At 33.9% G+C, this 24,853-nt stretch overlaps 1 protein-coding gene across 1 annotated transcript in view; it reads right to left on the reverse strand.

Annotated features, from left to right (window-relative positions):
- Positions 1–2,941: 2,941 nt before the first annotated feature.
- Positions 2,942–24,853, reverse strand: part of LOC145265649 (uncharacterized) — a 122,805-nt gene continuing 100,893 nt past the window's right edge. Inside the window, exons 5-9 of the mRNA XM_080121716.1 lie at positions 21,594–21,764; positions 16,279–16,372; positions 11,497–11,534; positions 9,225–9,895; positions 2,942–4,435 (exon numbers count right to left, since the gene is read on the reverse strand). Of these exons, the coding sequence (XP_079977842.1) occupies positions 3,717–4,435; positions 9,225–9,895; positions 11,497–11,534; positions 16,279–16,372; positions 21,594–21,764 (1,693 nt within the window). The 3' untranslated portion in view covers positions 2,942–3,716. The remainder of the gene's footprint in view (positions 4,436–9,224; positions 9,896–11,496; positions 11,535–16,278; positions 16,373–21,593; positions 21,765–24,853) is intronic.

Raw genomic sequence — 24,853 nt, forward strand, 5'->3', positions numbered from 1 at the left:
ACTGATTTTAAAACGAGAATTTAGAATGGACAGTTTGTCAACCCTAAGACACCCCTTTTGTTTAGGCTATGGGGGTCCTTAAAATCTAATTAATCCAACTAGATATAGCTCACATTTGGACTCCTTATGCCTAGAAACAGTTAAAAAATTCATTAGTTTAGAAGTGAATCATGTATATAAAAATATATAAACATACCTAACTTGAGAAAGAGTTGAATTTTCTCAAAAAACGCATGTGATTTGTTTGAATATTTTTTGTAATCAGATTGAAAGATCTATCGAGACTTATCTATATATTGGAATTTTTTTGCTGACAATATACAATCTGTTATGTATTAAGCTAATGTTTTGTTGATGTTATTGTTTGAGTGGGTAATATCAGTAAGCAATCAATTTAGTCCGCAGCGTTGAAAACATAATATCATACGGTGAAAAATGAGACTCATACAGGATTCTAACCTACACCTCAGAAGATAGATTTCCCAACATAGGCATAGTCTTTAACACTTGACTAATTAGATTTATGTCCAGAGAAAGCGGGGAATTTTATATAGAGCCCTGCAGACTAAATAAATTGCACATTTAATAATATTACGTACGCAAACAATAGCAACAACAGAAAAGAAACTTCACTCTGCCCTGGTTGAATTGATTCATTCTGTCATAAATAAAGTGGGAATTGATTCAAACACACGTTGTACATAGTTCAGTATTTGGGTAGATGCCAGACACCTCCAGATTGCAACTGCCTATTGCTTACTTTCAGTATGCTGCCAACTGTCTCAGAGTAGAGGATTTCATTTGTTGTCATGAACACACAATTATTATCCATAGTGGGTTTTTTTTTTTTTTTTTATTATTATTCAATTTTCACCCCAAACAAGGCACAGTGCCACTTTGAAGCAGGGGGCTACTATTAGGGACTTAATTAGCGGGGTCATTATGAAGGGAGATGAGTAGAAAGATGTTTGTTAACATTACACTTGAACTTCTGCATATCATTGCAGTTGGGAAAGCAGAATCCCGGAAGGGAGTTCCAAAGACCCGCAGTTCTGGGGAAGAAACTATTGGAGTAAAAGGCTTTCTTGCACCTAGGGATCTCTACTGTAAAGGGATGAGACTTAGTAGCTTGTCGGGTTTGTCGGGGGTAGTTACGTCGGGGAGGTACAAGTGTTTGCAGTTCGTCGGAGCATTCACCATTAAAGTATTTGTAGAACAGGCAGAGGGATGCAACATCTCGTCGATGGGACAGAGGCTGAAGCCTAGATGACTGTCCAGGAGCGAGAGACAAGCAGCAGATGCACCAGCCCAGATGTGACAACAGTACTCCATACATGGCCGAATGGTTGCCTTATAGAGGTATAGGATACTGTCAGACGTAAGTAGTTTTCTAGCACGGTAGAGGGAGCCAACCTTCCTTGCAGCAGCCCTGGCAATGCTCTCAATGTATCTATTCCAGTTCATATTCCCTGTAAACGTTAGGCCGAGGAGTTTAAACGAAGTACTTTCAGGCAATATGTTCTTGGCCATTGCTATTGGTGGCAGAGAAGGTTTATTGTAGTTATTAAAGGAAACAAGCTTAGTCTTAGCAGCATTGAATGTGACCAACCATTTTTGTCCCCATTCCACTACGGATTGGAGGTCATCCTCTAGTGTTTCTGCCATTTCCTTGGATATGTGTTCATTTGTTTTCCCCTCATACTGTTATAGAGAGTGGTGTCATCGGAAAATATACCCATCTACGAAACAATTTTAAAAAAGTTTCTGAAATGCAAAAATTCTCAGTGGTAGTTTAACTATTGAACTTCATAAGGAAAGATTGTTATGAAAAAGTCTTAAAATCATAGTATCATTATCCTTTAACTAAAAATTAAATAATTTTTTTTAAATCATCTACATCATATATTTCAGGTCATAAAGCGTTAATATTTAATATACAGAGAAGGGAGAAGCAAAATGATCAGACACGTTTGTAGGTTGAATAAAAGTAAATTAAAATAATGAAAACAGTATTTTTTTTTTTTAAATGTATAGGTCATTTTGTTTTAGTAAGTACATAAATATTTGCAATTATTGTTGACACACTGACATTTGTGAAAATTGTTCATAACTTAATAGATCCTTTGATGTTCAACAGAAACCATTTCTTGACAAATGGCATCTTTTAAGTGTTCAATATATAGAAAGTGATAAGCATTTACTTTTGACTCTAAACAGAATAGGTAAGGAAGAATCACAGGTTCAAGTTGTTTTTAAAATAAATATGTATTTTTGGAAAAAGAACATTTTCTTTGTTTCAATTTGCTTTTTATTAAACTTCACAAATGTGTCATCAGATCATTTCCCACCATCGTGTGTATATATTTTTTACAGACACACATTTTCTCTGCAGAATAGAGGTATGATATTTCCAAATTTTAACTTTTTTTCAATTAGTCTTTCTAAGAAAGTTTTTGAACAATAAAAGACAAAATGTCAAATGAACATAAATTGGTTCTTTTTTCTATTATATATATATATATATATATATATATATATATGAGGATAAAATACATGGTACACAAAAATAAATTGTTGTGGAGACAGAATGTATGAAAGACAGAAAGGAAAAGTAAACTGAAAAAAATAAAAATCAGATTCATACAAAACTGATCAACTTTACACTGTTTCCTCGTCATATATATATACATGTGTGCGTGAGAGAGCATTGCCTTCATACTAAGTGGAAATTATTTCTTTCACTGAAGTGCTCAACATACAGAGGAGGCTATACATAAAAAATATAGTTATACACAGACATGTATATCAGTCTATAATCGACATGAAATTCAAACCTAGTAAACTGGTAACAGACATCCGGTGTTATACCTAGGCAGAGACAAAACATGTCTGGATATATATATATGCAAGAGAGATAGAGATATAAATACATGAGGCAAACTAAATTTTCTTTTTTGCTTTTTCAGAATTTATTTCTTTTCCTTGCGAAAGGCACAGATTGATGTGAATGGGGGAGAAAAAAAAGGAAAAAGATAAAGAAAAAAATAGTTGTGCCAAATCTTATATCAGAGGATGTTTTTTGTGTTTTATTTAACTTTGTAATATACATTTGTTTAGCTTTATGTGTTTTCATCTTTGTTGGACAGAAGGAGTTGGCAGAGGGGAGATATAGAGTACAAAAAAATGAATAAAATGAACAAAATAAATGAAGGTTGCAGGAAAGGGTGGATATCATTAAATGAAGTTGGAAAAAAAATTTTTTTTTAAATTTTTTTTTAGGAACAAATATACCCCCTCCCCTCCAACTTTGCTTTTTATTATTATTGTTGTTGTTGGCAGCATTTTAGGAATTTTCACAAATGCAAAACACTGAAGGTGGGAGAGGGGGGAAAACTAAAATGAATTAAAATTTCACAGTCATTGAAATTAACCAACAGATAATTTAGCCATGAAAGATTTAGTGTACACAATGTAGTGGAGATGATTGTTGCCTAGGAACCTGTTTTTATATAATGTAAATTAAAAAAATTAAAATAAAAAAAATTTAATTAAAAGAAAAATTTTAACTTAAAAAAAATAAATTAAACTAAAAAAAAATTAAATTAAACTAAAAAAAGTTACACTAAAAAAAAATTTTAGCAAATATAAAATTTAAAAAATTAATTTAAATTAAAATATTTAAATAAAAAAAAATTTTTAAAAACGAAAGATATCGACTATAGGTCCATTGGTTCTTCCTCGGAAGTGTTTGACTCTGGCAGCTGGGAGTCAGAGCTGGTGGTGGCAGCCGTCACAGCAGGATCCGAAGTTTCGAATTTTGAGGAGTCGCTCAGTTTAGACTCCTGCTTTGATGTATTGCTTTCCGAGCAGTTAGTTTCCATCACAGAGGAGGCTTCATTACTACCGCTATCCTCCTCCTCCTCCTCCTTATCCCCACCCGCCGAGTGTTTTGATAATTTAGACTTTGTGACTGAAGAGGCTTCTTTCGATGAAGACTCTGCAGACGGCATTTCATCAGAAGATGAAACAGAATTGTCTGTATAAGAGACATCGGGATGCGATGGTTGATCAGCATCTGGCGTCGACTTGGCTGCTGCTTCCATACTGGAAGAGGTGATGTTGGTAGTGGTGATGGTAGTGGTAGAAGTAGTGCAGGTTACCATGGGTGACTCCGTAGATACAGGCGAATCTGCTGCAAGATCCAAAGCAGTGGATGATGAGGTATTTGATTCTTCAGACATCTCTGCAGACGGCTCAGAAGTGCTTACGTCTGTACTAGAAGTGGTACGGGTCATCATGGGCTCCTCAACTTTGGTGGGGCTGCCACTAGCGGCAGTGGTCGTGTCAGCAAGGTTACATTTGGAATCTGCATCATCTGAAGACACTGTGGAGCTTTCTGCAAAGCTTGGCATATCTTCTTCAACTGCTTCTGCAACTAGAAAATAAAAAATATGGTTAAAATGCAGCTTTAAAAGATAGAATGCCTAATATATATATATATATATATATATATATATATATATATATAGAGAGAGAGAGAGAGAGAGAGAGAGAGAGAGAGAGAGAGAGATGCACATTTGAAAGCATCTAGATAAAAACCCAAACTACTGAAATCCACAACATTGCCTATCAAACGAGTAACAATATTTTAAATTACCTGTTATAACTTCCATGTGACACAAATTTCTCAGATAGAATTTAGATCACCAATGGCCCAAAGTGCCCTACTGTCTGCAAATGTGACTACTAAAAACGTTAATGCCACATAGAAAGCATTAACTTATCTGATTTTTCACAAAAAGATAAACTCGAAAAATAAAGGTTACAATTAAACAGACCCTCTTATTTTAAATGTTTGTTTATCTCTACTTCAATAAGTTTCCAGACTAACATGAAACTAATCCCCTTCAAAGTAATCTCCCCCGGCTGCATTTGCTGTACCATTCCAACAACTTCTGGAAGGCCCATTGAAGTTTTCCATCTTCTCAATTGTCTCATAACGACAGCCTCTAAGGTTTTCCTTGAGCTTAGAGAAACACCAAAAGTCACAGGAAGCAAGGTCTGTACTATAGGGATGGGAAGGTACTGTCTAGATGTCCATCTTGGTCAAACAGTCTGTGATACGGATGGAACACCTTTAGGACAAATTCGCACAAATCTTCCGCATCTTAAGTTCCTTGGGAATAATTGTGTATACAGTTCCCATACTAACATCAAATTATGCACTTATTGTCTCTATAGACATAACGATCCTTATCCATGAAATTATTTGGCCAATCAACTCGTGTTCTGACTTTCTTACTCCTCCCACACCTCTCATAATTCCTCACAAACTTTCTGCTTTCCTTGAATCTCTTCTGTCACTCAAAAACTGATGCTAAATTCATGCAAGATAGTCCAAATGTAATCTAAAGCATTTCATGTTTCTGTTGCATTTTTTCCAAGTTTAAAACATACTGCATATCGTTCTTCTAAAGTATCCTCATATCCAGATTGCATTTTTGAAATTACCAGCTGTGACAATCAGGCTTTAGGTAGGGTGTATTACAAGTCCTGCTGTAGCTGTTCAATTGAACCTGAAATCACAAAAATTGGTCAGTTATCTCATATGATGCATAGAAATAACATACTGAATTTTCAAGAGTCTACGACAATTTTAAATGCCTGTATAAAAAAAGTCTGGAAACTTATTGAAGGCACCTCATATCTAAAAAGCACCTTGTGTGTGTGGAGTTCATTCCCTATGGATTCACAAATGGCTGGGCTAATTTTTTTTTAAATTCTACACACACACACACACACACATGTACCTGTGACAACGATCATAGAAACAAGCGTCCAAAGGTGGCGTGTGTGTATTGTAAAAAGTCACCGACACTCAAACTCAAAACCTGACTGATAGGATGGTTGGTGGTTTTTGTTTTACGGCATATCAACCCTTTTAGGTCATTTAATGCCGAATCCGGTGATTTTGAAGAGTTTAATAGAATGTTATTTAACCCATAGTTGGGACCCTACCAGGTACTACCACTCTGGGTCAGAATGGCCCTTGGAGCAATGGCAATTAAAGGGTGGCTCCATACTCCCCAAAGCCCGCAAGCTAGGGCTTCACCATCGGATATAGTTTAAGGTCATATCCAGGACCCCAACTGATAGGAAATGAAAAGGTGACATATGCAAATCAAGACGCAGTCGAATTTGGGCATATGAAAAGTCAGTATTTCTTTCATCGGAAAGAAACGTTTTTGTTGAGTCATTTGAACATACAACTTGCATGTCTGTGTGTAAAAAAATATTTTTAAAAAATATGGATATTCTACGAATGTCAAAACAAAAAGATTGTCATTTTTGCGCATGCCAGGAACATTTAACAGTATTCAACAGTTCGGCATTAAATATAAAGTCGATGCAGCCGAGATGAAAGTGGGATTTTGAAAATTGAAAGTGTTGAGAGATCTAAATATTAAACAATTCGAGTTGAATGTAAAAAATTTAAAGCGTTAAGAAATGACAAGATTTAAATGTAGCGTTAAGAAATGACAAGATTTAAATGGAGTTAGAGTCAGACTTTTTTCTAATCGTTGCAGTATAATGAAGAAAAATGATTTGACTGACTTTTTTTGTGTTTTTGGAGAAGCTAGCAGTGCCTAGCGAACTGAATAGGTTGGAATTTACACTGTCGTTCAAATGCTACCATTGTATTTGAAGGCGGATGCATTGGCCCTCTACTTAAGATGGACGAAGGTTGATGCAACTGAAGGGAGTCGGACCTTTTTTGTTTTTAAATGGTATTACTGATACAATTTGGTTGGAGTTTTGAAAAAACTGTAAAATGAATACATTAAAATATGATTCGAAAGTGAAAATTTATCATGCTGTGGATAATTATTCAAAAGCCGGGCTTTGCAAAAATTTGCTATGCTATAGAGAAAATATGCATTCGAAGATCAGACTTTGTGATAATTCGTCGGATTATGGAGTATTTTTTATCTGCACATGCAAGTCGAACTTTGAAAATTTGTCGTTCTATAGAAGTTTGAATGATAATTCGAGTGCTGGAGTTTGAAATTTGTTGTCATCATGACAAATACTTCTGAAGAAGCTCCACTTCAACTTAGGAGTACTCGACAAAAACAATCACCGCCAAGACGCTGCCTATGTGAGCATCAGATCAGGGAGGGGTGTGGTAACGATCATAGAAACAAGAATCCAAAGGTGGCGTGTGTGTATTGTAAAAAGTCACCGACACAAACTCAAAACCTGACTGATAGGAAACAAAAAGGTGACATATGCAAATCAAGACGTGGTCGAATTTGAGCATATAAAAAGCTGGTATTTCTTTCATTGGAAAGAAACGTTTTTGTTGAGACGTGAACATACAGTTAATTCACGTGTCAGTATGAAGAAAGATTTTCTACAAACGTTGAAACAGAAAAAAAAAAAAGATTGTTGCTTTTGCGGCAAGAACATTGCAAGCTAAAAAAAATTTTTTTAAATTTCAACCCGAGAGTACCTTATGTACCTGAAAGTATTCTTAGAAAGGTTTTGTATCTGAATACCTCCGGTAAGTATCAAAAATCCAATTAAATAAGGAAAAATCTAATTTTGAACAAACTTAACAGTTTATACAGCCTAACATCACAAGTGCATTTGAGAAGTTTTATCACCACATAAGCAGAAAGCCCCAGCATATAAAATCAACAGTAGGTTATTTAATAAGACAGGGGTGCATCATAGAGAGCCTGATGATGTAAGGAATAATCTTTTTAAATGTTTGTATATCTGACAAAAAATAAGGAAGTTATGACTATTTTTGTGTCTTGTCTTTTTTCTACTTTAAGACCATATGCGTTTTGTTACATTTTTTTTTTACACTACTTTCAATAAAAATGCTAAATTTTTGTTAAAACACAAGATTAAACGATGAGCTTTGCCATATAACTAAAAATCTTCAGAAATTAATGGTTTCCAAGTAATCGGCAGTAAATGCACAGAAATGTTGCAATACCCTAATTCAATGAAAAAAAAAAAATAAATAAATAAATAAAATATTAGGTCTGTTAGAAATGAATATTGCAAGATTTCTTTGGTATTATAGATTAATATCAACTAAATATAGTCATGCACACATCTCATTAGGTGTGACAAAGATGATTTTGTAAAGAAAACAAGAAATACAAAAAAGGATTTGATCCTCAGATCTAGTAAATAAGTATATTGAATACAAAGGGAGGGGAACACATTGCTGACTAGTGATGACATAGGCTCACTGAACTTACTGTTAAATAGTAAAAGGTACATTTGCTAGTGTACATCTGGAGTCATCAAGTCAGTATGTGACCCAATGATATAGCACCCTTTCTAGGGAAGCTCCGCACATTTAAAAGTCTTATCCAACCGGTCTTACTCTTTTGGAGAGCCTAATCACAAGAGGAGCGGTTAACACAACATAAGATTTGTGCTGTTACGATTTGAATTGGCAAAAAATATTGTTAATTGTAACTTACCAAACACTGAAGTCCCGTTAGAGAGAAGAGATATATAACACTTCCATATTAATCATGTAATCATACCAGTGTGATAAAACTATGTGCCACTTGATTGTTTCCATGGTCTTCTCGTCTTGCCGTAGTCTCTTACATTGGTAGCAGCCAAGCAATGCGCAGTAGCTCACAAGTATAATAAACTACAAACTGACACATTCTGCTAATATCAGTTGCACTCTGTCTGTGTAATACCATTACATAATGCTAACGTCCATATCTATTTTCTGTCGAGGCTGTGTTCATCAGTTGATGTTGGCTCATCTTAATCTCAAAGTTTTGGGTCCAAGCTATGATCTGCCCTCAACCGTATCAAACTCACAACTGTCCTTAACTGTTTTTGCCGGTCACAAACTCAAGACAGTCTGCAAACTGTCCCTGTTGCAAAACTCACCATCATACCTAAAACTAACTAAAATAATGACAGATGTAGATTCCGTTACTGCCACACCTTGATTAATACCTCTATTTTAACTTTTTGTGAATAATTTCCTATACTTTTGTTTTGATAAACTTTTTTTTTTTTTAACTTCAAAACACTTGGAGTATGTGATTGGGTGTGGTGGTGGTGGGAGGGGGGGTGAAACGTTGATGGTAGCAAACTAACACCTATTCCACCAATTGCATCACCAAAGCAAAAAAAAATAAATAAATTCTTAAAAAATAAATGCACAAACTTACCATTTGAATCTGAGCTGTTTTCTTTGGATGCCGCAGTTTCTAAAGATCTGTCGTCCATTTTAGAATCGTCTGGCTGTTCATTTTTATCGTCTTCCTCAGATTGCATAATTTCCGCCGTGTCCGTTTGCTGCTGTTCATCAGATTCTGTCTGTGGTTGACCAGTGCAGCTGTCGGCCGCTGACTGTTCAATACTTTCTTCACTGCTATGTTGGCTTGTGGGGGACTGCTGGGAGCTGTCGTCGCCACTACTCAGAGTAGACTCCTCACTGCTACTGCTACTCGCAGAAGACGGGACCGTGTCACGGTCGTCTGCATTGGAGTCAAACGACGATGAGGAATCTTCTTTATCACATCTTTCCTCACCGGCCACGATACCATTACCGTTGGCCGTGTCTGTAGAGCCAGAAAGAGGTGGAGAAGATGCTGTCCGCCCACCACCCAGAGGGACACCGTGATCATCACAGTTCTCATCATATACAGGACTGTCAGCTTTGTCAGATTCCAATTTGGAAGCTGGCCAAATAGTGGTAGAATCCATGCTACTTGAAGACCACAGAGGGGGGGAGGGCACAGGTGGTGGTGGGGGAGTATGCGGTGGGGTGCGTATAGATGACGTGTGACCATTCACATCAATGCCGTTCACTATGTTTCGAGATTCACACACAACTTTTCTGGAAATGAAAAAAAAAAAAAAAAAAAAAGATAAACCTAAGAAAGGAATTTGTGTACGTTACATAGAATTTTATGAACAGGAAATGAATCTTATTTTTACTAACAAATATATGCGACTGGAGAGATTATGCATTTACTAGTTTGTAAAATTTGTATCATGACAAACAATGAACATATACTACACTACTACCTCATAAACGATTGGTTGTTTTACAATATATCAAGCATTTGAGTTATTTAATGCCGGATCGAGTCGAGTTTATAAAGTTTTATGATTTAAGTTCCTTATGTCTTCATAATCTTCATGGTTGTTGTGTTCTACGGCATATCAACCGTTTTCAGGTTATTTAATGCTGAATCCAGTTATTTTCAAAAAGATCTTCAAATATCTATTCATAGTGTTTGGTTTGATTGTTTTGTAAAAGAAAATTGTTTTGGACTTTGCAGAACATTGAGTTTTGCAAAAAGGAAAAAAAACAGTAACATCAAGAAGGTCGGGGGTTACATTGACTAAAATGTTGTACAAATAACACTCAAGATGAGAACATTAATCCAATTAATTCAAATAATACATCCATACTTGATGTATCTTGTTCAGGAAGTCAGTATCTTCAGACGGCCTGATCTGGTAGTAATAGTAACTAAGAGGGCAACTCCACATTCTATCACAGCCCCTAAGTGGAGTCTCACCACTGGATACCTTTAGGTCATATCCACAGAGGGGGTAATGCCTAGGAGAATGGTATTACACTAACAGAACAGACTATTACCACCCAAAAAAGAGGAGTAATATACAGGGTGTTCCAAAAGTCACATTTCAAGTCCTCATATCTGCTTAATGTGCCCAAGACTTTTGGAACACCCTGTATAATAGAATGGTATCATGAAAAACACACTACCTTCCAACAAAAAAAGGAAGACGCAATGCCTAAGAAAATGATATGTCAATAGAACAGATACTGAATCGAACACCAAAATATAGAACATTAGTAAACTGAATTTAGCATTAAAAGACAATAAAACAGTACATTAGAAGGAATAGTAGAGTTTCGGTTTTGATGTCCAAATCTCCACAAGTAATATATTTTGTCTTTATTTTGAAGCAGGATTTTTTTATTACAATAATTATATTCAGACCAAGGAGTCACACAATCTGTGGCTAGCGTGCTGAAGTGATTTGCTTTCACATATGGTCACTTATTATATACTGACCAGGTTCAACATTGCCTAATTTCAATGATCTTATAAGAACGAAAGGGTTAACATATCAAATACAAAGTGATTGCATTACTTAAGTATCAGTGTTCTATACAAAACTAGCAAGGATACCAGATTCAATCCATAGTCCTCATCACGGCATCACAATCGGTTAGCAATCTCATATCTTTGATCAGGATTTCCATGCATGGGCCATCATGGCTCAGGATGTAATGCAGATGAGAAAAGCTCAATCTGACCAAAGTTAATGTCATTGTGACAACAATATTACTTCTTTTGTATATTACAATTTCTACAGATTATTTCACAAAGTATTATTGCTACAAAAATAAAAATCCCTTTTATGAAATGAGAAAAACAAAAAAACATTCAACATACTTACCTTCCGAATGGATCCACTGTGCTAACTACCATGATATTCTAAAAAAGGAAACGTAAAACAGAAATTAAGCTCACAGATATAAAGTTTTCAACAATAAAAAGTGCAAGCATGAATCTACACTTGGAATAGATTCAACAGTGTATTTATCAAAAACTCATGATTGTCGTCAGCATTTGCTGTTACCAATCAACAATGTGAAAAAAAAAATATATATATATATATATATATATATATATATAGAGGTACATGTCTATAATTCATCGGTGATAGAATATCAACTGAAATTTGATTTATTCAAATATTGAAAATAAATTTTTGGCACCAAAATTGGCGATATGTTTTCCATATTTAAAAATATTTGAGATTCAAAATCAGGCATACATAATGTTATCAGCTCACTTACCACCCTTTTCTTGTTCTTACAAGAAATGCCATGAATAACCATTCCACTATTACAAAAGGAGCGTTTTATAGGAAAAAAGTTTTTAAAAAAAAAAGTTATTTCAAAATATCAAGATATTAGGAATGTTAAGATGACAGAGTTATCTCCCATTGTATAAACTTTTTAATGTTTATTTCGTCTTATAACATGTCATCTCTACGGTGGTGTTGATAAAGCTTATTGGAAATCTATGTCCACAAGATTGCAGCTTTTTAGTACTACATGTCAATACATATTACAAAAATAAGTTCAAGACACTAGGTTTGGTTTAATGTTTGTCTTACCTGTTGATATGTATTGTTGGTAAAAATTGACTCGGGTAAGATCTTTCTTTCTCAAATCAATTCTTACAAATTCATGTTTTCCTAAAGTTTAACTTTAAATTTAGATATTTTGTCTCACCTTGCAGAGTTACCCGGCGTTGCCTAGGACACAGACAACAAAATAGAAGAGTTCAAGCGTAACATCTTTTAAAACTTCTTTACCCCCCCCCCCGCAATCTCTCATAACTAGAGAAAAAAAAGGTTGCTTGCTCATAACTAATTCTGTTCTAGCTAACCTACAAAAAGGATATTAAAATAAAGGTGCTTTCGATAAGTGTCCAGACTTTTTCGTATAGGCACTTTCATTGATAGTGCACACATGAAACTCTAGTCCCTTTTGAAGTAATCTCCTCCAGCTGCAATGCACTTCTTGTACTTTTCCAACAACTTCTAAAAGCGCCAATGAGGTCCTCTTGTGCGAGAATGTCAATGAGCCTCGTCACAGCCTCTTTCATCTCAATTATCTCATAATGACAGCTTCTAAGGTTTTCCTTGAACTTAGAGAATCTCCAAAAGACAGAGAGAGAGCAAGGTTTGGACTATAGTGAGAAACTGTCTTGATGTCCATCTTGGTCAAATAGTTTGTGACAACGATAGAGTTGTGGACTGGTGCACTGTCTTGGTAGAAATGCTGAAAAAAAAAAAAAAAAAAAAAAAAAAAAAAAAAATGAATTTGCTCTGTCTGACCTTCCCGAGTCTGGGAGAGCCACCATGCTTCCACCGTGTCTTTTGGTCATGAAAGTATATCCAGCTGTCATTGCTGGTCACCAGAGCATCAAGAACAACGGGATCTGAATTGATCAGCTCAACCATCTCCCCGATGTCATGACATCTTTCCGATCTTTTCTGAGCACTCTTGGAATAAACTTCGTGCAACTTTTCTGCATCTTCAGTTTTTTGCAAATAATTGTGTGTACAGTTCCAACGCTGACATCAAACTTATTGTCTATGAATACATGACTATCCTATGAAATTCTTTATTTGGCCAATCAATTGGTGTTCTGACTGCCTTACTCTTCTCACACCTCTCATCCCTCAGACTCCCTGCCTTCCTTGAATCTCTTATTCCATTCAAAAACTGATGCTCAATTCATGCAAGATGGTACAAAGGCAGTCTAAAGCATTCCATAGCTTTCTGTGGCATTTTTCCAAGTTCAAAAACAAAATTTTGTTGCATATCATTCTTCTAAAGTGTCCTCATGCCTGAATAGCATTTTTGAAATTCATCAGCTGTGACAATCAGGTAGGGTGATTCCAATTCCTGCAGAAGCTGTTCATCTGAACCTGAACTCATAAAAATTGGTCATCTCGTAAGATATATAGCAATAGCATACCGAATTTTCAAGAGTGTATGATAATTTTAAATGCCTCTACAAAAAGTCTGGAAACTTATTGAAGGCACCTTATATGCCCATATTTTACCAAAGACAATGAGAAATAATGTCAGATTTGTGCAACTTTCAGCTGAACATACATGAACGTCAGGGAATGCACTGACACCTTTTACCCTGTTTGTATTACTAGCAACATCCTAGACAGCCTAGCAACAACCAACGTAAATATAGATTCAGGCCCTTGCACAAAAGAATTTACATCATGTCTGAAGTCCTAACAAGCAAGATCTACAAATCAGAATTTTTACAGATTTTTTTAGCTAGTACTAACATGATTCTATATATGCCGTCTTTCTAATTTTCTTTTTCATAAAAGTCAATTTCCTCAAATTTTATAAATATATAAAAAAAAAAATGCATTCCATCATTTTATTCCTCTCAATCGTAAAACCATGACTTGCATTAAAATAAACGAAAGCATATTTACACTTTTCACTTATAAAAATCAATGTTAATTTTTTCAAAATGAAAATACTTTCATTTTAAAAACAAACCATAATATTCTGTAAATATATAAGCATGTGTGTATAATCTAATGATGTTGAAATATGTATAACAAATGAGTTACAAACATTTGCTTCTTTCTACTGAAAGGCACCAGGTAACTGTTAGTCTAGTGAATTCCTTTGGAATGAAACTTGTGATAAGTGTACATTTATACTACTGCAAAGTTCTAAAGCATTGAGCAATTTATTTATTTATATATATATATATACACACACACACTAACAGGACCTGTGTACTGACATCGCCTGGTGGAAGTATGACACAAAGCCTTGGAAAATTGCAGTCACTGGCATCCGTGGCTCAAACGAAATCATTTGGTTTCTATAGTCTGGCAGTGGCAGCTAGTGGAAGCCATTGACTGTCAATGTCAGCACTGGCGAAGAGTGTTAGTTTGCGGAGATTATTTGTAGGTACTGATTAACACTAGCATATAATTTGCAATTGGCAGTCATGATCAGTGTCTGCCTCCACTGGACTGCTCCAAACTGAAATGGTCTTCAACTTGGACATTGTTGGGCACTGACATCCACTGGCTGCCTGTGACAGGCAATGATGATCATTTGGCAGTTAGTGCCATTTGGAGGCAGTTAGATGCATTTACTCACATATACTGGTAGACATTGGCTGCCTTTCCAACTGACATTGTTTGTTCCTGGCATTCACTGTCAGCCAGGACCAGTATCAGCCTGCATTGGACTGCTCCAAATTGAAATTGTTCTGTCTTAAATGGCGAGCACTGACGGTCATGGACATTTTTAAGAGATTACTTGCGTTTGCTCATTGTTGGTCACTATCAATCATGACCAGTGTCGAACCCCATTTGACCGCTTTGAAATGTTTTCAATATAAGTGCACTGTTATCCATTGTATGATACTCATCCAGCGGTGGGCACTATTGGTCACTGGCAGTAATGATGGTGATTGACGGTTATTTTCAGACGATTACTGTCACTATTGAGCAGTGGCAGACAGTAGGTGGCAATGCAGTTTTGAGCCGATTACTCCTGTTTTAATGTGGATAATTAACTTTAAGAGAAAAGATTCACTTAATGAAAAATGGAGGAATATTATTTTATTATGTAGGGTGTATTTTATTTCTTTAGTGGGTTTTTTTTTTTTTAAATAAAATAAAAAATAAAGATTTTAAAAAACAAACACAGAGATGGTGTCTATTAATTAAGATCTTGTTTTAAAAACATTCATCTCTACGAATATTCAATTTATTTTTTCTTAGCTCGTACGTACGAAGAGGTGTCAAGTATATGTAGGTGTTCCCTGTCTGAGCATGATGCACGCGGTTTCTGGTCGCCAACCCCTCGGGTAAGTTTCTATAGTCTTAGCTAGTTGAGTGAATGACTGAGCTCATCAGATCAAAGCCTATTGTACTATTCTCATTTCTGGCAGGATTTTGTATCTATGCAGCACACTTCTTATACATGCTTAATAGATTCCTTTTGTCCACAGTGCTAACGCTCTATTCGTTAGTAATGGTAGAAGTTTTCTGAACTCATTCTATCCACTCCTTAACTCTTGCAATCACACTTGCACTTCCTTGTGCGTCAATTGAATTGCTAAGATAACTTCTGAACAACGTCAATAACATCACCAGCCAAATATACTTTCTTACTTCGTTCTCATCAGTCTTCAGTGTCTTACACTTCGGGCACAAAAACTGGTTATCTCTTAAACAGTTTTAATGTGAATATTTAGCAAAACAATTTGTTTTACGGCATATCAACCTTTTTCATGTCATTTAATGGTGAATTAAGTCGGATTCTTCAAAACAAAAACATTCTTTAGCTTTTCTTTAACAATTTTTAACACTAAATCAAATTGCTATGCCTCTTTCGATCTTTGTATTTTTTTTATAAAGACCAATTACTTTAAAAAAAAAAAAAAAAAAAAAAGAAGTTCATCATTGTATTTACTTTATTTTTTTTAACAGTTTCTTCATTGTACCAGCTGTGCAAAAAGTTTCTCTTATAGCGACCAAATCAATGCAGTCAATAAGAATACGCATATGCAGTCTGGTGTTCGACTGAAATAAATGCTCAAACAGATGTAATAAAATCAGGAAATAGAAAAATACTAAAAGAACAAAAAGAAAATACTTTACCTTTTCAATTCCCCTTAAAAATTTGTCACTTCTTTTGTAGTGCTTCGTAGGAGCAGTGATCAGTTCACACAATCTTTGAATTGTAAAAGGGGCACTGTACACAGAAGGGAAAAAGAAAAAAAAGATATTAAAGTATTTTACTAAAATGCATTCAAACTAGACAGGTGATAATAGTCCGAGTCTGTCAATCACCGTTGCAGTCGTGCATAACCAGCAAAGTTTTCGTATTACTTTGATTCTTCAAACTACTGTTCTTTTATCCAGTATGCCATAGGTTCTTGCGTACAATTCTAGGATGAACTTTATGAACAGTTGTAAGTTATACACTTCTGGAGGCTGACGGTTCGATCTTCAGTGCAAATGACACTAAAAATTAGTGATGGGACGATTCCAAAATTTTTCCCCGATTCCGATACAATTCCGATTCCTTTCAAAATTTCCGATTCCGATTCTTTTAAAATTCATACACATTTAATTACAGATTTGTTTTGTTTCTTTCATAAATTTTCAAATTATTACATAAACCCCTGGGTAATATGTCCGCGTATATTTTTTCTCAAATGTTTGCTCTATAATTGATTAAAAATTATAAGACAACAAAACATTTTGATTTTAAAACAAAGCTATATTGTATCAGTTCATATTTACTGTATAACATGCTACTTACATAAATAGTTAAATAGTTGAAAATATTAAAGATTGGTAGGCAACATAAGAAATCGATGTAAGAACAACATATTTAACAACGCTACCTCTCATTGTTACGAACGAATTTCTAAATAATAATGTTACTATTTAGAAAAACATTTTAATGTGAGATTGCATGAGCTTTCTGTGCCTTCTCTCTATGAAGAAACTAAAATATTATTTTAATTATAAAAATTTGGTAGGTTATTAAATTGATTTACTTTGCTATAAAAAATAAAAAACAAAATGAAGTAAAAATGGTGATGATGATAACGACGACAACGACTTTGTAGATTAACATGCAGCTAAATACCGATTCCAAAATGAAATATTACTTTTATAGATTACATGTTAGAACATTTTTTAAAATTGACGGAAAGAAAAGCGATCATGGTACTTGTGCAGTTTATGTCCCTCATTAAAAATCGAAAATTCCAAAAAACAATTATATTCTACATACCCGTTGTGGAATGAAGTTCTAAAAACAATTTCTCTTAATTTCATCAAGTAGTTTTGTTTTTACAGCTTGTTTTCAATCTCGGGAACATGGAATTTCTCTAATAAATCGCTTAATTGATATCAAAGGGAAGTAATCCATTACATTTCGACCAAAATCAATGCTAATGGCGTAGTTTAGATTGACCGTTTCGAATGCCTTGAATGAATGCTTTTAGCGATAAAAACAAAACTACTTGATGATATGAAGTGAAATTTCTTTGAGAACTTCATTCCATAACGGATACGTAGAATATAATTTTTTTGTTTTTTAATGAGGGATGTAATCATTTTAGAATTTAGAGGGCGAGATCAGTTTCGAATATAAATTTAACGTAAAATGATCATCGTTTCTGGCCACCCTAATTCTTTATGGATGTTAACTAAATTGTTTCCCCTTAAATTAAGTTCGATTTGCAACGTTGTAAAACCATGTGTAATCGCTTAAGTAGACATCCCCTCCTCCAATAAGCGCACATAATTTAAAATTGGTAACACACTACAATGTTTTGGAAAAGCAGCTCATTTTACGTTAAATTTATTTGTGAAATTGACCCTCTATTTTAAATTCCTAATCGTTTTATATTTAGTTTTTTTATAATCATGAGTGTTTATAGGCAATGTTTATACTTCATTTTTAAATAGTTACGTGGAAAACGGTACGAAGATGTAAATAATGTATTCTCGTGAAATTATCGGTGTTTTTTATTCCCTTTTCATTTTTCGCCCATCGCAATTATAACTTATATAAATTATAACAATTATAAGAAAAGTTTGATTCTGGATTCGATTTTGGATCAGAACAAAAATAAAAATGACCCCAGTCTAGAAGAAGTTCTTCAACAATTATTATATTAATACAAAAAATTGGAGGGAACGGGGGTTAGCCTCGTTTTAAAACGATATTCCCCGCAAGAACCGGTCTACAATTTATTAATCAATATTTATTCAATAATTGCCCTTTTTTCCTAGCTGGCCAAAATGGTCCCTTTTCTGTTGCCCAATTTTCCGGACACCTGAAATTCATTTACGATTTTTACCGAGTGAGTAAATACTTTTCAAAATATTTATTTTCAAGCATGGAGGGATGCCGTGTTCCTCTTTTAAACTATATGAGTGAGAACCTAACACCTCCCATCAGTGTAAATACTTATTTACAAATAGTCATTTTAAAATTTGGCGGTGAAGGGGTTAGCCATATTTTAAACTAGAGGGTAGAGAGCTGAGCCCGACACTTCTCCAATAGTCCTAATTTTTTGTTACCAAAATGCGGTTTTTCCCTATTTATCCATTTTTACCGTTGCCACTTTTACCCTGCTATTTATTCCCTTGCAATTTTACCGAGCACCAAGAACACATAGCTTCAAAATAACAGAGTAAAATATTAAGCAATATTTATTTTTAAATATCATTGGGGAGATGATTTAGTTCCCATTTAAAACTAGCGTAGCCCACTAAATCCCTCTTCAGGACGGTCTTAAAATCTATTTTGCAAATTAAAATTATGGATATTGTAAATATCATGACCTCTAGAATGAATGTGCTATTGTGATAACTGAAATGATTCTAGATAGTGTAAGAGAGTATTACCACAACTTCCAATTTCACACACATTTGATGATATTGTGCCTAATTTGTGAAAATATGCTATATATTTTACCTAATAAATAATTCAAAGTGTAGTATCTGTTCTGATATTACACTTTATCCTTTGTCCTCTGCCACTGACAGAAAAATCCTTCTAGACAAGTTTCATTGCCGTTTCAATCCAGAGTATCCCTTTTGGGAGAGTTGGATTACCTATATTAAAAACTGACCTTGTGTCTAACACTATCTTCGGGTATGGGACGACAAGTAAATAGAATCACATGTAAACTAACTCACACACCACAGACAAAATGAGATTCTACATTTTTAGGGGATTATGTGAACATATTAAAAAAAAAAAAAAAAAAAAAAAAAAAAAAACAAGAAAACAACTAATTTAAAATTTAGAGAGTGGGATCAGTTTAGTATATATATTTAAAGTAAAATCGTCTTCATTTTCAGGCCATTATAAATTATTATGGTTGTTCATTAAATTCTTTTACAACTTACCCTAAGTTAGACTGGTAAGTTCATAAAACCCGCATATTATCACTTAAAAAATAACCTCCCATATACACAAATGCACAGAACTTACATATTATAGCAATCTTTGGTTAACTGTCCTTAAACGTTAGAATTACTTGGATATGGAGGCTCATTTTCTGTAAAATTTACCTGTAAAACAGACACTATAAATTCTTACATTTATTTTTTTTGCTTCTCGTCTGGTGGATGATTTTTCAGAATAAGAAAAGAAGAAAAAGGGGGGGGGGCGAAATGAATGAATACACAACGAATAAATGTTACCAAAAACAAGCGAAGCTACATTTTCAACTCCCTGGATAATTTTTTCTTTTCTTGCACTTTAACTTATTTTAAAGTGTTTTTTAACTTAAAATAATGGTAGTGTAAAGCCTAATGAGTTAAAACAAAATAAAAATGGTGATATTATTTAAGCCATATTCGAGCCTCGATAATAGCTCAGGAATCAAAGTACTGATAGAAACGCACCCAAGAAATGTCACTATGTTCACCCGATGTTATGTGAGAACAAGAAAAAAGGCTGACATACGACTTAACTCTCGATAATGACTCAAAAATTAAACAATATGCTAGCAGAAACCCACCCAATAAATGTTACCAAAGGCAAGATAAGTTACACTTCTACCTAACAAAAGAATATATTTGACTTTTACAAAAAAAAAAAAAAAAAAATCGAACTCTAGCATCACATTAAAATAAATATTAAACACAAATAAAGTAAAAATATGCTGGTAATTAATTTTCAAATCATGAAACACATTTTGAATATCTTTAAAATAGTTATTTAAAAATACACTTCCATTTTATGTTGCTAAATTGTCGAAGCCAAACTGTATCGAAGATGTTAATTACCCCCAAATACTTTCAGTTTTCAGTCTAGGTTTTTATTGCCTTATATAGGGGAGTGAGATTGGTGGGCTCTAGACGGCATTGGCGTATGAATCCCTAAGTATAAACATAAATGATACCGGCAGAATCAAAGAAAATCACATGGAAGCTTGACATTTCACGAATTCATTTCAAATTCAATTCAAGGCCAATCCTTTTCACACCTTTCGCCATTCTTTGTCATATTTGCCAATGTCGAGTAAGGGAGCGGACAAAACCCTAACCGGACAAAATTCAACACGATTATATTCTACTTTTGATTTAATTAGCAATAATGTTTGCTATTATTTTTCTTGACAAAATATTTCTTTAAATTTAAACAATTTTTTCAATACCTTGAAAATAAACTGCATTCTTCTAAAGGTTATCTAGCGAATTTTCACAAAGTTTCAAGTTTTATTTTGTTTATTTTACGCAGATAAAATAAATTTAGATCTTTTAATGTTATCATGATCTATAGAGGTTAATTTTATTAATAGTTTAAAAGGAATAAATCAACGGTATCAGCAATGAAAAATTAACATAATAAAATATTAAAAGAATCAGTTTTGGAATCGGAAATTAGGCAAAATTTTTCCGATTCCGATACCCAAAAAACTACTGATTTTTCCGATTCCCGATTCCGATTAATCGGTACAACACTACTAAAAATACAACTGCAATTTAAGATTTTTACCAAGTCATGGCTGCTGGAAGAAGAGCATACTATCAACTGTGAATTAAATAAAGGGTTCTTTTCGAAATTTTATGCAGATTCACCGGGTATGACAATACACACCTGAGGAAAATGAGGTTACATCAACTGAAATGTGAAAATAAAACTCAAGATGAGAACAGTAGTTCAAAGAATCCAAATAAGCAATCCTCATCTCTAAGATGAACAAACGGGAAATAGTCACGCTACATGTATTGATCCCATTTAGAATGCTACTGAAACCACCCAAATAAAATTCAGGAGGCCTCCAAAGCACTAAAATTCAAAGTTTCTATGTATGTAATAAACAAACCAGGATCAAATGTTTATTTTATATGATGAATACATCTATTAATCACAAATATTTGAGAATTGATCTGGCTTTAAAAAAAAAAAAAAATCAGTTTGGTTTGCTTCTTACCCATGGAATCGGCTGACAGCAGTGATAATCCTGCTTCGCATTTCTTCAAACTTGACATTCTCAACATTTGGGGACAAAGGTAAATGGTCTGCAGGATATTCTTCATTAAAGTGTTGCATTACAGAATCCAGCTTCTTAACAAACAATGGCTTTAAACGAGTCCATGGGAATCTGGAAAGAGAGAAAATAAGTTAATATAAAATGGACAAGAGTCACTCTTAAAGAAAAAAATAAAATGTATAGCTTTTTATCGAAAATCTGTTGCATAAGATTCAATATACCCTCCACACACGCAGTTCCTTGAACATATACTAGAACTTACATGCCCTCTCCCTAATTGAGTATTAAGACAGTACAATTAATAGTAGTTTTGGCTTCAAAAAAATTCATTATTAATGGATTGTAAGACACTTGTCATGTTTTTTTTACGCTGTGTGATTTGCATTATTTATTTACTATGAATTGATTTGCTGAAACAAACCTTTAAAAATCCTACAAAGATAAAAACAATGAAATATGATAAATTACAAAAGTAAGCCATTTGAAAACATTTAAACTATCAAAAACTTTGTACCAAATCCTTATTAAAAAGGCTGAAAGCTTTGCAAACTATTTACATGAAAGAATTTTATAAAATTTAGATTAAAACATAAGCATGACAGATTGAAAATAAAGAAATTCAAACCAATTTAATTATATATCAGAATAGTTCTATACATTTTTTTCATGTATTTTTTTTAAATTCATTCCAAAATTTAAAAAAAAAAAAAAAAAAAAAAAATGCCTATTATTTACAACTGCGTAAATAGATATTGTTGCTAGGAATGGGGGGAGGATACTAAAATGACCATTTAGTAGCTTTAACATTTTTAACATTTTATTTACTCAAAGCTCTGCAAACACATGTACATGCATATATTAATATGCAAAAGTGTATTTTTGAACAAAATAGTATTTTGGTGATTTTGAAAATATGACTTAATAAAATATCCTTGAAACCAATGCATTTTATGGTTGATGGGTATCTGACTATTTCTAAGTAAAATATTTAGCTGACATCAAGTTGTTGAAGTAAATTCTTAATATGATGCTATTCCACACTGAACAACTCTGCTAGTAATATATATATATATATATATATATATATATATATATATGATGATTGTCCATCACTTGTGAAGATGGCTGATCATGCAATTGTTCTATCGGTTCAAAGATGGCTTTTTAGACCAACTCGAGCTCTGAAGTATTTACAGCATGTTGGTGGGATAATTCTGTATCAAATGTTGATTGCTGTCTTTTCACATTTTCTCTTGCGTTCTTCATTGCATGTGGATTCACCAATTGTAGCTCCTTTGTGAATTGCAGCACATCTGTTTTTGGTTAGTAATATATACATGCATGCATAAACACATATACTAAAAGGTGCCTGGCATTGGCCAGTCATAAAATATGCTAAATACATTTTAATTCATGCAGATTTCATATTTATTATCATAGAGTCAATACTCTATTGATTATTATATTGTACCCAATATATAGTATTGATTTCAAAGGTTAAGAAAAAAAAAAAATTTGGTGCCATCAGCTAGAATCAAAATTAAAAATTTAGCTCTGCAGCAGTATTTGGCATCATGATCTAATGAGATAGATATAAAAATTTTAACGCAATTTAATGTAAACTTAAAGTCAACTTACGCCTGCAAAGTTCCCATTTTGACCACCTAGCAACTATTTTTACCAGTTAAGAACCAATTTAAATTTGTTCCACAGGTCCAAATCTTTTAAATATCAAAGTTTCAAGTCTAGACCAAAACTTGAGTTTGGCTCGACAGACAGTCGACGTAAACCGCCAGAATACGCTGATCAAATGTGAAGATGCCAAAAACAAAATAACATTCATCGAATACTATGTACAACGATGAAGAAAAAACAAAATGGAAATACAATAAAAACCTACCATAGTTACGAAAATGTAGTAAAGAAACAAATATATAAATAAATGTTACCAAAGGCAAGATAAGTTACTCTTCTATCTATCTAAATAAGTTTTTGTTTTTTTAACTGATTTAAGTATGAAATGCAAGTTGTGCTGAGCACTTAAGTTATAACGAAAACAAACATGGCGCCATGGTAGTCTTGCCTTTGGAGACCCGAGAAGCCATCAACTAAAATTCAAAATACTGAAAGAAATCCCCTGAATAAATATTGTGGTGATATATCTATTCAGTGGATTCCTGTTAGTAATTTAATCAATTCTTTGTACCTCTGTATAACAAACCCATATATATATATATATATATATTTTTTTTTTTTAACTTAATTAGGATAATGTGTCTTTTTCTTTTTTAGTTCATACTGCTTGATTTTTTTCTTTTCAAGAAAAGTTACAATATTTTTTACTACACAAAAGAGGAATGAAGTCTGATGAAAAACTTTAGATTCCTTTTTCCAAGAAAAGTTAATTTTTTTGTTTTTGCATAATATTTTTATAGCTGTTTCTTTGTAGAAGAGAAACCTATTAGAGAATAGGATATTTTTTAGAAATATTTTCAGTCGACTGTAGGGGACTGTCAATGGCAAAGAGGGAGGAGATGAGGTAAAGGAAATGGAAAGAAGCTTCCCAACCGAGTAGCTTTCTGTGATATGACTGATGGAGACAAATATACAGTTTCCAAATTTTTGTCTACACATCAATTTAATTATTGAACTCCATTCTTGCTTGGCCACTGTCCACATCCTCAACCTTCGTCACAGGGCCTACAAAATTTGCGGAACCCTTCTCCAACTTTGTTGTATGCCTTCCAATAATGCTCAGGTGTATCATTTTCTGCAATGTACGTATATTCACAGCACAATCACATTGACACCAGTTCTTGCCAGATCACTGAAGTTAAGCAGCGTTGAGTCTAGTCAGTACCAGATGAGTGACCATTTGGGAAGGCTAGGCGCTGTATGTACCTTCTGGGAAGGTTGAGTATGGGGGTTAGCACCCTCCCTCCGAAAAAAGAACTCGCTACAAAAGTATCTCCAAAAGTTGTGTATGACCTATGCCCCTCCAGGGATTCAAAGCTACGGATGGATAAATGGACAGACTCAGCATAGAGTGCCATAAAAATGCGTGAATATGAAATAATTTTTTTTTTTTTAATTTATTAAGTCGTCTACTTTCATTTCCAATGGCGCTTTTTCATTGTCTGGTCAAGTTGATCAGTGCTTAGCATACTCTGGCTGTGTATGTCGGCTGTCGATTGAGCCCA

This window comes from Euprymna scolopes, chromosome 40, assembly GCF_053919585.1.
Source record: "Euprymna scolopes isolate OS-2025 chromosome 40, ASM5391958v1, whole genome shotgun sequence".
Taxonomy (NCBI): domain Eukaryota; kingdom Metazoa; phylum Mollusca; class Cephalopoda; order Sepiida; family Sepiolidae; genus Euprymna; species Euprymna scolopes.